Source organism: Choloepus didactylus, chromosome 1 (assembly GCF_015220235.1).
Source record: "Choloepus didactylus isolate mChoDid1 chromosome 1, mChoDid1.pri, whole genome shotgun sequence".
Lineage (NCBI taxonomy): Eukaryota > Metazoa > Chordata > Mammalia > Pilosa > Megalonychidae > Choloepus > Choloepus didactylus.
The window spans coordinates 152,268,480-152,280,726 of NC_051307.1; the positions used below are offsets into that span (position 1 = coordinate 152,268,480).

Sequence of the window (12,247 nt, forward strand, 5' to 3'; positions counted from 1 at the left end):
CAAATCCCGAAGAAAAGCTGATCTCTCTGCCCTGTGGACCTTTCCTTAATGGCCCTGGTTGCTTTGTCTCTTAGCAATTCAATAACCCATTAGATCTCTGAGGAGGGCCTTTTTTTTTTTTTTTTAATCGTTTTTTCTTTTTCTAAAACAATTACTCTAAGAAGCCCAATACAGAAAGCTTCAAAGAATTGCAATTTGGGCAGGTCAAGTCAAGAGCAGAACTAAGAGAGCTCTGAGACAAAAGGCAATAATCCAGTGACTAAGAAAATTCACTAAACACCACAACTTCCCAAGAAAAGGGGGGTGTCCGCTCACAGCCATCATCCTGGTGGACAGGAAACACTCCTGCCCATCGCCAGCCCCATAGCCCAGAGCTGCCCCAGACAACCCAGTGTGACGGAAGTGCTTCAAATAACAGGCACACACCACAAAACTGGGCGTGGACATTAGCCTTCCCTGCAACCTCAGCTGATTGTCCCAGAGTTGGGAAGGTGGAGCAGTGTGAATTAACAAAGCCCCATTCAGCCATCATTTCAGCAGACTGGGAGCCTCCCTACACAGCCCAGCAGCCCAGAACTGCCCTGGGGTACGGCACTCACCTGTGACATAGCACAGTCATCCCTCAACAGAGGACCCGGGGTGCACACCCTGGAAGAGGGGCCCACTTGCAAGTCTCAGGAGCCATACGCCAATACCAAGGACTTGTGGGTCAGTGGCAGAGACAAACTGTGGCAGGAATGAACTGAAGGATTAGACTATTGCAGCAGCTTTAAAACTCTAGGATCACCAGGGAGATTTGATTGTTAGGGCCACCCCCCCCTCCCTGACTGCCCAGAAACACGCCCCATATACAGGGCAGCCAACACCAACTACACACGCAAGCTTGGTACACCAATTGGACCCCACAAGACTCACTCCCCCACTCACCAAAAAGGCTAAGCAGGGGGAACTGGCTTGTGGAGAACAGGTGGCTCGTGGACGCCACCTGCTGGTTAGTTAGAGAAAGTATACTCCACGAAGCTGTAGATCTGATAAATTAGAGATAAGGACTTCAATTGGTCTACAAATCCTAAAAGAACCCTATCAAGTTCAGCAAATGCCACGAGGCCAAAAACAACAGAAAATTATAAAGCATATGAAAAAACCAGACGATATGGATAACCCAAGCCCAAGCACCCAAATCAAAAGATCAGAAGAGACACAGCACCTAGAGCAGCTACTCAAAGAACTAAAGATGAACAATGAGACCATAGTACAGGAGACAAAGGAAATCAAGAAGACCCTAGAAGAGCATAAAGAAGACATTGCAAGACTAAATAAAAAAATGGATGATCTTATGGAAATTAAAGAAACTGTTGACCAAATTAAAAAGATTCTGGACACTCATAGTACAAGACTAGAGGAAGTTGAACAACGAATCAGTGACCTGGAAGATGACAGAATGGAAAATGAAAGCATAAAAGAAAGAATGGGGAAAAAAATTGAAAAAATTGAAATGGACCTCAGGGATATGATAGATAATATGAAACGTCTGAATATAAGACTCATTGGTGTCCTAGAAGGGGAAGAAAAGGGTAAAGGTCTAGGAAGAGTATTCAAAGAAATTGTTGGGGAAAACTTCCCAAATCTTCTAAACAACATAAATACACAAATCATAAATGCTCAGCGAACTCCAAATAGAATAAATCCAAATAAACCCACTCCGAGACATATACTGATCACACTGTCAAACACAGAAGAGAAGGAGCAAGTTCTGAAAGCAGCAAGAGAAAAGCAATTCACCACATACAAAGGAAACAGCATAAGACTAAGTAGTGACTACTCAGCAGCCACCATGGAGGCGAGAAGGCAGTGGCACGATATATTTAAAATTCTGAGTGAGAAAAATTTCCAGCCAAGAATACTTTATCCAGCAAAGCTCTCCTTCAAATTTGAGGGAGAGCTTAAATTTTTCACAGACAAACAAATGCTTAGAGAATTTGCTAACAAGAGACCTGCCCTACTGGAGATACTAAAGGGAGCCCTACAGACAGAGAAACAAAGAAAGGACAGAGAGACTTGGAGAAAGGTTCAGTACTAAAGAGATTCGGTATGGGTACAATAAAGGATATTAATAGACAGAGGGGAAAAATATGACAAACATAAACCAAAGGATAAGATGGCTGATTCAAGAAATGCCTTCACGGTTATAACGTTGAATGTAAATGGATTAAACTCCCCAATTAAAAGATATAGATTCGCAGAATGGATCAAAAAAAATGAACCATCAATATGTTGCATACAAGAGACTCATCTTAGAACAGGGACACAAAGAAACTGAAAGTGAAAGGATGGAAAAAAATATTTCATGCAAGCTACAGCCAAAAGAAAGCAGGTGTAGCAATATTAATCTCAGATAAAATAGACTTCAAATGCAGGGATGTTTTGAGAGACAAAGAAGGCCACTACATACTAATAAAAGGGGCAATTCAACAAGAAGAAATAACAATCATAAATGTCTGTGCACCCAATCAAGGTGCCACAAAATACATGAGAGAAACACTGGCAAAACTAAAGGAAGCAATGGATGTTTCCACAATAATTGTGGGAGACTTCAACACATCACTCTCTCCTATAGATAGATCAACCAGACAGAAGACCAATAAGGAAATTGAAAACCTAAACAATCTGATAAATGAATTAGATTTAACAGACATATACAGGACATTACATCCCAAATCACCAGGATACACATACTTTTCTAGTGCTCATGGAACTTTCTCCAGAATAGATCATATGCTGGGACATAAAACAAGCCTCAATAAATTTAAAAAGATTGAAATTATTCAAAGCACATTCTCTGACCACAATGGAATACAATTAGAAGTCAATAACCATCAGAGACTTAGAAAATTCACAAATACCTGGAGGTTAAACAACACACTCCTAAACAATCAGTGGGTTAAAGAAGAAATAGCAAGAGAAATTGCTAAATACATAGAGACGAATGAAAATGAGAACACAACATACCAAAACCTATGGGATGTAGCAAAAGCAGTGCTGAGGGGGAAATTTATAGCACTAAACGCATATATTAAAAAGGAAGAAAGAGCCAAAATCAAAGAACTAATGGATCAACTGAAGAAGCTAGAAAATGAACAGCAAACCAATCCTAAACCAAGTAGAAGAAAAGAAATAACAAAGATTAAAGCAGAAATAAATGACATAGAGAACAAAAAAACAATAGAGAGGATAAATATCACCAAAAGTTGGTTCTTTGAGAAGATCAACAAGATTGACAAGCCCCTAGCTAGACTGACAAAATCAGAAAGAGAGAAGACCCATATAAACAAAATAATGAATGAAAAAGGTGACATAACTGCAGATCCTCAGGAAATTAAAAAAATTATAAGAGGATATTATGAACAACTGTATGGCAACAAACTGGATAATGTAGAAGAAATGGACAATTTCCTGGAAACATATGAACAACCTAGACTGACCAGAGAAGAAATAGAAGACCTCAACCAACCCATCACAAGCAAAGAGATCCAATCAGTCATCAAAAATCTTCCCACAAATAAATGCCCAGGGCCAGATGGCTTCACAGGGGAATTCTACCAAACTTTCCAGAAAGAACTGACACCAATCTTACTCATACTCTTTCAAAACATTGAAGAAAATGGAACACTACCTAACTCATTCTATGAAGCTAACATCAATCTAATACCAAAACCAGGCAAAGATGCTACAAAAAAGGAAAACTACCGGCCAATCTCCCTAATGAATATAGATGCAAAAATCCTCAACAAAATACTTGCAAATCGAATCCAAAGACACATTAAAAAAATCATACACCATGACCAAGTGGGGTTCATTCCAGGCATGCAAGGATGGTTCAACATAAGAAAATCAATCAATGTATTACAACACATTAACAAGTCAAAAGGGAAAAATCAATTGATCATCTCAATAGATGCTGAAAAAGCATTTGACAAAATCCAACATCCGTTTTTGATAAAAACACTTCAAAAGGTAGGAATTGAAGGAAACTTCCTCAACATGATAAAGAGCGTATATGAAAAACCCACAGCCAGCATAGTACTCAATGGTGAGAGACTGAAAGCCTTCCCTCTAAGATCAGGAACAAGACAAGGATGCCCGCTGTCACCACTGTTATTCAACATTGTGCTGGAAGTGCTAGCCAGGGCAATCCGGCAAGACAAAGAAATAAAAGGCATCCAAATTGGAAAAGAAGGAGTAAAACTGTCATTGTTTGCAGACGATATGATCTTATATCTAGAAAACCAAGAGAAATCGACGATACAGCTACTAGAGCTAATAAACAAATTTAGCAAAGTAGCGGGATACAAGGTTAATGCACATAAGTCAGTAATGTTTCTATATGCTAGAAATGAACAAACTGAAGAGACACTCAAGAAAAAGATACCATTTTCAATAGCAACTAAAAAAATCAAGTACCTAGGAATAAACTTAACCAAAGATGTAAAAGACCTATACAAAGAAAACTACATAACTCTACTAAAAGAAATAGAAGGGGACCTTAAAAGATGGAAAAATATTCCATGTTCATGGATAGGAAGGCTAAATGTCATTAAGATGTCAATTCTACCCAAACTCATCTACAGATTCAATGCAATCCCAATCAAAATTCCAACAACCTACTTTGCAGACTTGGAAAAGCTAGTTATCAAATTTATTTGGAAACGGAAGATGCCTTGAATTGCTAAAGACACTCTAAAAAAGAAAAACGAAGTGGGAGGACTTACACTCCCTGACTTTGAAGCTTATTATAAAGCCACAGTTGCCAAAACAGCATGGTACTGGCACAAAGATAGACATATAGATCAATGGAATCGAATTGAGAATTCGGAGATAGACCCTCAGATCTATGGCTGACTGATCTTTGATAAGGCCCCCAAAGTCACTGAACTGAGTCATAATGGTCTTTTCAACAAATGGGGCTGGGAGAGTTGGATATCCATATGCAAAAGAATGAAAGAGGACCCCTACCTCACCCCCTACACAAAAATTAACTCAAAATGGACCAAAGATCTCAATATAAAAGAAAGTAGCATAAAACTCCTTGAAGATAATGTAGGAAAACATCTTCAAGACCTTGTATTAGGCGGCCACTTCCTAGACTTTACACCCAAAGCACAAGCAACAAAAGAGAAAATAGATAAATGGGAACTCCTCAAGCTTAGAAGTTTCTGCACCTCAAAGGAATTTCTCAAAAAGGTAAAGAGGCAGCCAACTCAATGGGAAAAAATTTTTGGAAACCATGTATCTGACAAAAGACTGATATCTTGCATATATAAAGAAATCCTACAACTCAATGACAATAGTACAGACAGCCCAATTATAAAATGGGCAAAAGATATGAAAAGACAGTTCTCTGAAGAGAAAATACAAATGGCCAAGAAACACATGAAAAAATGTTCAGCTTCACTAGCTATTAGAGAGATGCAAATTAAGACCACAATGAGATACCATCTAACACCGGTTAGAATGGCTGCCATTAACCAAACAGGAAACTACAAATGCTGGAGGGGATGTGGAGAAATTGGAACTCTTATTCACTGTTGGTGGGACTGTATAATGGTTCAGCCACTCTGGAAGTCAGTCTGGCAGTTCCTTAGAAAACTAGATATAGAGTTACCATTCGATCCAGCGATTGCACTTCTCGGTATATACTCGGAAGGTTGGAAAGCAGGGACACGAACAGATATCTGCACGCCAATGTTCATAGCAGCATTATTCACAATTGCCAAGAGATGGAAGCAACCCAAATGTCCTTCAACAGATGAGTGGATAAATAAAATGTGGTATATACACACGATGGAATACTACGCGGCAGTAAGAAGGAACGATCTCGTGAAACATATAACAACATGGATGAACCTTGAAGACATAATGCTGAGCGAAATAAGCCAGGCACAAAAAGAGAAATATTATATGCTACCACTAATGTGAACTTTGAAAAATGTAAAACAAATGGTTTATAATGTAGAATGTAGGGGAACTAGCAATAGAGAGCAATTAAGGAAGGGGGAACAATAATACAAGAAGAACAGATAAGCTATTCAACGTTCTGGGGATGCCCAGGAATGACTATGGTCTGTTAATTTCTGATGGATATAGTAGGAACAAGTTCACAGAAATGTTGCTATATTAGGTAACTTTCTTGGGGTAAAGTAGGAACATGTTGGAAGTTAAGCAGTTATCTTAGGTTAGTTGTCTTTTTCTTACTCCCTTGTAATGGTCTCTTTGAAATGTTCTTTTATTGTATGTTTGTTTTCTTTTTAACTTTTTTTTCATACAGTTGATTTAAAAAAGAAGGGAAAGTTAAAAAAAAAAAAAAGTAAAACAAGGAAAAAAAAAAGATGTAGTGCCCCCTTGAGGAGCCTGTGGAGAATGCAGGGTTATTGGCCTACCCCACCTCGATAGTTGCTAACATGACCACAGACATAGGGGACTGGTGGTTTGATGTGTTGAGCCCTGTACCATAAGTTTTACCCTTGGGAAGACGGTTGCTGCAAAGGAGAGGCTAGGCCTCCCTATGGTTGTGCCTAAGAGCCTCCTCCCGAATGCCTCTTTGTTGCTCAGATGTGGCCCTCTCTCTCTGGCTAAGCCAACTTGAAAGGTGAAATCACTGCCCTCCCCCCTACGTGGGATCAGACATCCAGGGGAGTGAATCTCCCTGGCAACGTGGAATATGACTCCCAGGGAGGAATGTAGACCTGGCATCGTGGGACGGAGAACATCTTCTTGACCAAAAGGGGGATGTGAAAGGAAATGAAATAAGCTTCAGTGGCAGAGAGATTCCAAAAGGAGCCGAGAGGTCACTCTGGTGGGCACTCTTACGCACACTTTAGACAACCCTTTTTAGGTTCCAAAGAATTGGGGTAGCTGGTGGTGGATACCTGAAACTATCAAACTACAACCCAGAACCCATGAATCTCGAAGACAGTTGTATAAAAATGTAGCTTATGAGGGGTGACAACGGGATTGGGAAAGCCATAAGGACCACACTCCACTTTGTCTAGTTTATGGATGGATGAGTAGAAAAATAGGGGAAGGAAACAAACAGACAAAGGTACCCAGTGTTCTTTTTTACTTCAATTGCTCTTTTTCACTCTAATTATTATTCTTGTTATTTTTGTGTGTGTGCTAATGAAGGTGTCAGGGATTGATTTAGGTGATGAATGTACAACTATGTAATGGTACTGTAAACAATCGAAAGTACGATTTGTTTTGTATGACTGTGTGGTATGTGAATATATCTCAATAAAATGAAGATTGAAAAAAAAAGTCAGGAGAAATGCTACCTGAGATGTTTACCCAACATGGTGATTTATGTAGGTCTGGGAATGAAGTTTCAGAAATTTCCAGATGAAATGTCTGGAACATTGTTTCAGTTTGCTAAAGCTGCAGGAATATAATATACCAGAAATGAATTGGCTTTTTCAATGGAAATGTATTAGGTTACAAATTTACAGTTTCACGTGGGAAGGCACGTGGCAACATCTGCTGGTTCTTCTCTCCTGGCTTCTGGTTTCAAAATGGCTCTCTCTCTCCAAAATGTGTCTGGGCATTTTCTAAGAGTCTCTGAGCACTCTCCAAAATGTCTCTGCCTTTTATCCTCTCATAGAAGACTCCAGTAAGGGGATTAAGACCCACCTTGAATTGGGTGGGGTCTCATCTCCATGGAAACACTAATCAAAAGGCCCCACCCACAATAGGTCTGCCCCCACAAGAATGGATTAAAAGAACATAGGTTTTTCTGGGGTATGTGACAGATCCAAAGTCTCTTCCACATCTGCCTTTGTTGTAGCCCCTGGACAATGCTCCCTCCTACATTTAATCTGGAAGTTGGAGAATGTTTTTCATGTTCAACTTAAATTGTTTAGTTAATGATCTTAGAATAACTCTTGGGAGCATCCTTCAGCATGGCATGTTATTGCTCTATTCTTCTGACTGAATTTGATGTATCTATTGTGTTCTTGCTGCAGAAACTGATCCCTGGGATTAATCATTTTCTTGTTACCAGCTAGAAATCGTAGACATTTAATGGATATACTACATCAGTCAATTTAATGAGTCTCATTGTCTGGAGTTTGAAATATACTGATCATTCTAATGTTGAAATATAATCTACACTCAAACTTATTCCAAGTTTCTAAGTTTTCCAAGTTTGTTCTGCCTGCCTGCTTGAGGAAGATAATTTAAAGTTTTTTGAATTTAGCTCTCCAGGGGCTGGGGACTTCAGTGCCTCTACTGTCAATGTGCAGAAGGGGCTAAACAGTCTTTGCATCCGTTACTGCAGTACACTGTAAACAAATCACTTTGTTTCTTCAACAGAGAATATTTTGTCATCTTAGTAAGCATTGTTCCATGGAAAGATCCTGCTGGTTAATATTACCCAGGAGTACCACTGGCAGCCTTGCCATTGGAGAGGAAGAGATGTTGACACGGCTGTGGCTTCTGTCACTGGGTAGAGAGCCAGGATTGAGTCAGCTGACCTGACAGAAGAGTCAGGGACCCTGCGCCCCTCCAGAGGCTGAGCCCAAGGCCAAGGGGATGGCCTTGCAGATAAAGGAGAAACTTCATCATCAAATAGAGTTAAAAGAAAGCAAATGGACTCAAAACTGAGTCATAATTAATGGTTTCTGTTTTCTGTTTTGTTTTCAGTTGTTTGAATTTATGAATTTTTTGGCTGAGAATGTTATCTTCTGTTACATGGGCCTGGCGCTGTTCACGTTCCAGAATCATATCTTTAATGCTCTTTTTATACTTGGAGCCTTTGTATCCTTTGAAATACAGTATGTGGGGTGATTAAGGAAGGGAACAAACTACTTACTTTTATGGATTATTCTGTTAAATTGTTAAAGTCATTTCCTTGGTTTTACTATAAAGCTCTACTTCAAAGTGGGTGTACAATTTCTAGCCAGGGGAGAAAAGCACCCTAAGAAATTAGAGCCTTTATTAAGTGCTTTATATATAGTTTATATATATACTGTTTGGGGATAAGATATATACTAAAGACATAAGAAAACACTTAGGAAAATAAAGAGGAAAAAGCTAAAAAGGAATGACATTTTTCAAGTATTCAAAAATATGTTTAACCAAAATTACGAGTCATCTACGTGAAAAATTATGGCAATCCATTCTGCATCAAGAAATAGTTTTACTCTGCATTAGAAGGTAGCAGAAGTTGTTCCTGACAGGATTATTGAGCTTTGAAAATGTTTTCATGAAAGGTGGTAAAGTCTTTTTTCCAATGAGTTTTTTGAAAATAGGATAGAGAGAGTAAAGATCAAAGGAAATTAGCATGATGAATGTGCATCCAACGTCATAAGCTTTATGCACGTGTAAGTTTAATACACATAGGAGAATCTATAAAATCTAGACCTCACTTTAAGTACAGAGGCCCTTTCCACCTCTAGACCTGGGGCAGGAGATATTCTTAGTGGAAATAAATGTCTGTCCAACAGGATATTGAGCCACTGGGGATATTTCCAAGGGCAGTCAGCAGCTGTTGTCCTTCTTACTACTTGGGAAATGGGCAGATGGCCCTTTGGATTACAGAAAGATAATCTTAACAGCCAGGAGACTCCATCCCACATTGTAAACCCTGTTACAACTAAGCATCTGAATTTGTCTCTTGTTCTCTCTTCATTGAGCATTCAGCTGAACTCTCTAATAGCATACAAATCCTTAATCTTAGAAGGAAGCTCCCTTTTCCCAAATAACTCAGAATACACAGACCATCAGAGAAGGAGTAAAAGATGACAAAAAAGGAGAGATGAATTCCACCAGTATTTCCATAGACTTTTTACCTGTAAAACTTAGATTTCAGTAAAATGCCTCAAAGCAGAAGTTGTATTATGCATTTAGATAGGCAATTCCTCTCAAAATTAAATCCACTAAAAGAAAAAAAAAAGTGATGCTTGCTAGATAGAGTATAAACTGATGGAAAATAAGATGGTAATCATGAACAGAAGTACATTTATCCTTTTTAAAGTGCTTCTTGAGAAGATAATGCCACATCATGTGAACCATCTCTGCCTCACATTTTACAGAAGAATTGAGGATAGAATCAGTCATCAGTAACATAAATGCGATGAGAAAATTTACAGTGATTGAAATAACATTGGGTTAACAATTTTAAACCAAGTATATGTTCAGAGAAAGGCAGAGGTCTCTACTATTTCTGGAAAGGAATTGACATTAAAATATGAATTTTGGAAGCAAGTTGAGCATATATGTACTAGTATGTTTATTCCTGCTTTCTGGGTCATGATTGACAAATTTTAAGCTTTAGGACTCTCACCTCATTGCAGCAACAATTTCCTCAATGTTTCCCTGTGTTATCTACAGCTAGCAATTTTTGTTGCCAGAGCCTGCAACATCTATCCCCTCTCCTTCCTCCTGAATCTGGGCCGAAAACAAAAGATCCCCTGGAATTTCCAGCATATGATGATGTTCTCAGGTATGTGAACTACACTGTGTGTTAGAGCTGCTATTCCCTCACACTTTCAAAGAACATGGAAAACCATCCAGAGACTTAGAAAACTTCTGGGTGAATCATAACTTTTGTTTGCCCGCATTGTACTTAGCACCGTACTGGTACTCTCTTAATTCTGAGCAACAGCAGGATTTCTCTTTCCAGAAGGAAAGTGAAAATTGAAAGGAACCTTGTTAGAATGGCCTTGAGGTACAGCACCTAGAACATCAGTTTTCATATCAAGAAATTTCATTTACCATTTGATAAAGTGCATGCTTCAAGAAAGAAACGGTGCCATTCTTGTCCAACTTTAAAGTTCCTTCTCCTTAGAATCCCTGTGCTTTCCCCATGCACTGCCTCAAGAGCTTCTCAGGGTTAATACAAAAGCAAATCATACCTAAGTATGCTCAGTTATTAGCTGAGAAACAAATATTAATTGAACACTCACCAGGTGCCAAGAGCAGTTCTGGGCACTGATGGGTGAAACTGACAAGATCTCTGCTCAAGAAACTTATGTTCTAGTTACCTAAACCATATATGAAGGCTCCTTTCCAAAAGAAAATAAGTGTATAAACTTGCTGACCTTGAACTACCCCGGGGACTGAAGTTTCTTTCTGTTCAGTGTTCCTACCATCAGTCTTTCCTTGTTCAGAGACCTTTCTCTTACTGCCTTCTATGTGTGTGTACACTTACAATATACTCAGAGGCAGTTCATTAGAAGATAGAAGAAAGTTAAAAAAAAAAAAAAAAGTCTGCTAGCAGAATGGAGCAAACAAATATAATTTGAAGCACACAGCGGGATGTGGAAAAAGTGAGAGAAACTAACATTTATTGAATCCTGCTATTTGCTATTTATCAGTCCTATGAAGCAGATACTAATCCGTTTTGTAGATGGAGAAACAGGTTCAGAGTCTCAAAGAGGTTAAGTCACTTGGCCAAAGACAAGAGCATTCCTGAACCCAGGTCTGTGAGACTCCACCCAAAACCCACCAAATGTTTTATAATCCACATTCCCAGAAGTATTTTGGGAATAAAAGGCTTATTTCACCTTCATTTCCACTTTATCCTACTCCATGCAGAAAAGGGGGACAGCTCCCAGGTTGAGAATGAATCATTTAATCAAGTATGGGTAAATGGAGATCCAAAGTTAAAAATCACCCTTCTGAAGTCCTCTGACAGGGCCTTCCTACATTTTCAGACATGCTAGGGTGAGTGAGAGTGATAAAGATGAGAAGTTGGACTGATAGGTGAACTTCCACTTAGAACAGCAGTGAACATTTGCTTTTGGGAAAGCAAAAGACGAATTTAATCACTTGTAACTAGGAAATCAGATCTGTGATGCACTTTTGCAAAGCATTTTAGAAATTGGAAAGACTTCTTTCCCAGCAAAACTTCTACAGCTTTACTCTGGAACACAGTGGCATATTTTCAGAACTTGAATATTATATTTTAAGATTTATTTGACAAAGAATGCTTCAGGAAAGGGGGAAGGTTTTTATAATTAAGTTGGGATGTGAAGTCTCTCCCCAAATGGTCACCTAGTCTGATGGTTTCTCCAGGATATGGGGTCTTCTGCAGTTGCTTAGTTGTAGGATTAGAGCTGCATTAAGAACTGATAAGTGCCAGCATTATGGTAACAGCCAGGGAATGTGATGTTTTTATGATTGTGTAACACCATCTATGGCCAGCAGTCTATGGCCCTTGAGCCAAATCTGGCCTGGGACTATTATTGTAAAT

At 39.0% G+C, this 12,247-nt stretch overlaps 1 protein-coding gene across 1 annotated transcript in view; it reads left to right on the top strand.

The window, feature by feature from the left end:
- SLC9A9 (solute carrier family 9 member A9) overlaps positions 1-12,247 on the top strand; it is a 592,279-nt gene that overhangs the window by 354,632 nt on the left and 225,400 nt on the right. The window contains exons 10-11 of the mRNA XM_037843226.1: positions 8,695-8,808; positions 10,384-10,495. Of these exons, the coding sequence (XP_037699154.1) occupies positions 8,695-8,808; positions 10,384-10,495 (226 nt within the window). The remainder of the gene's footprint in view (positions 1-8,694; positions 8,809-10,383; positions 10,496-12,247) is intronic.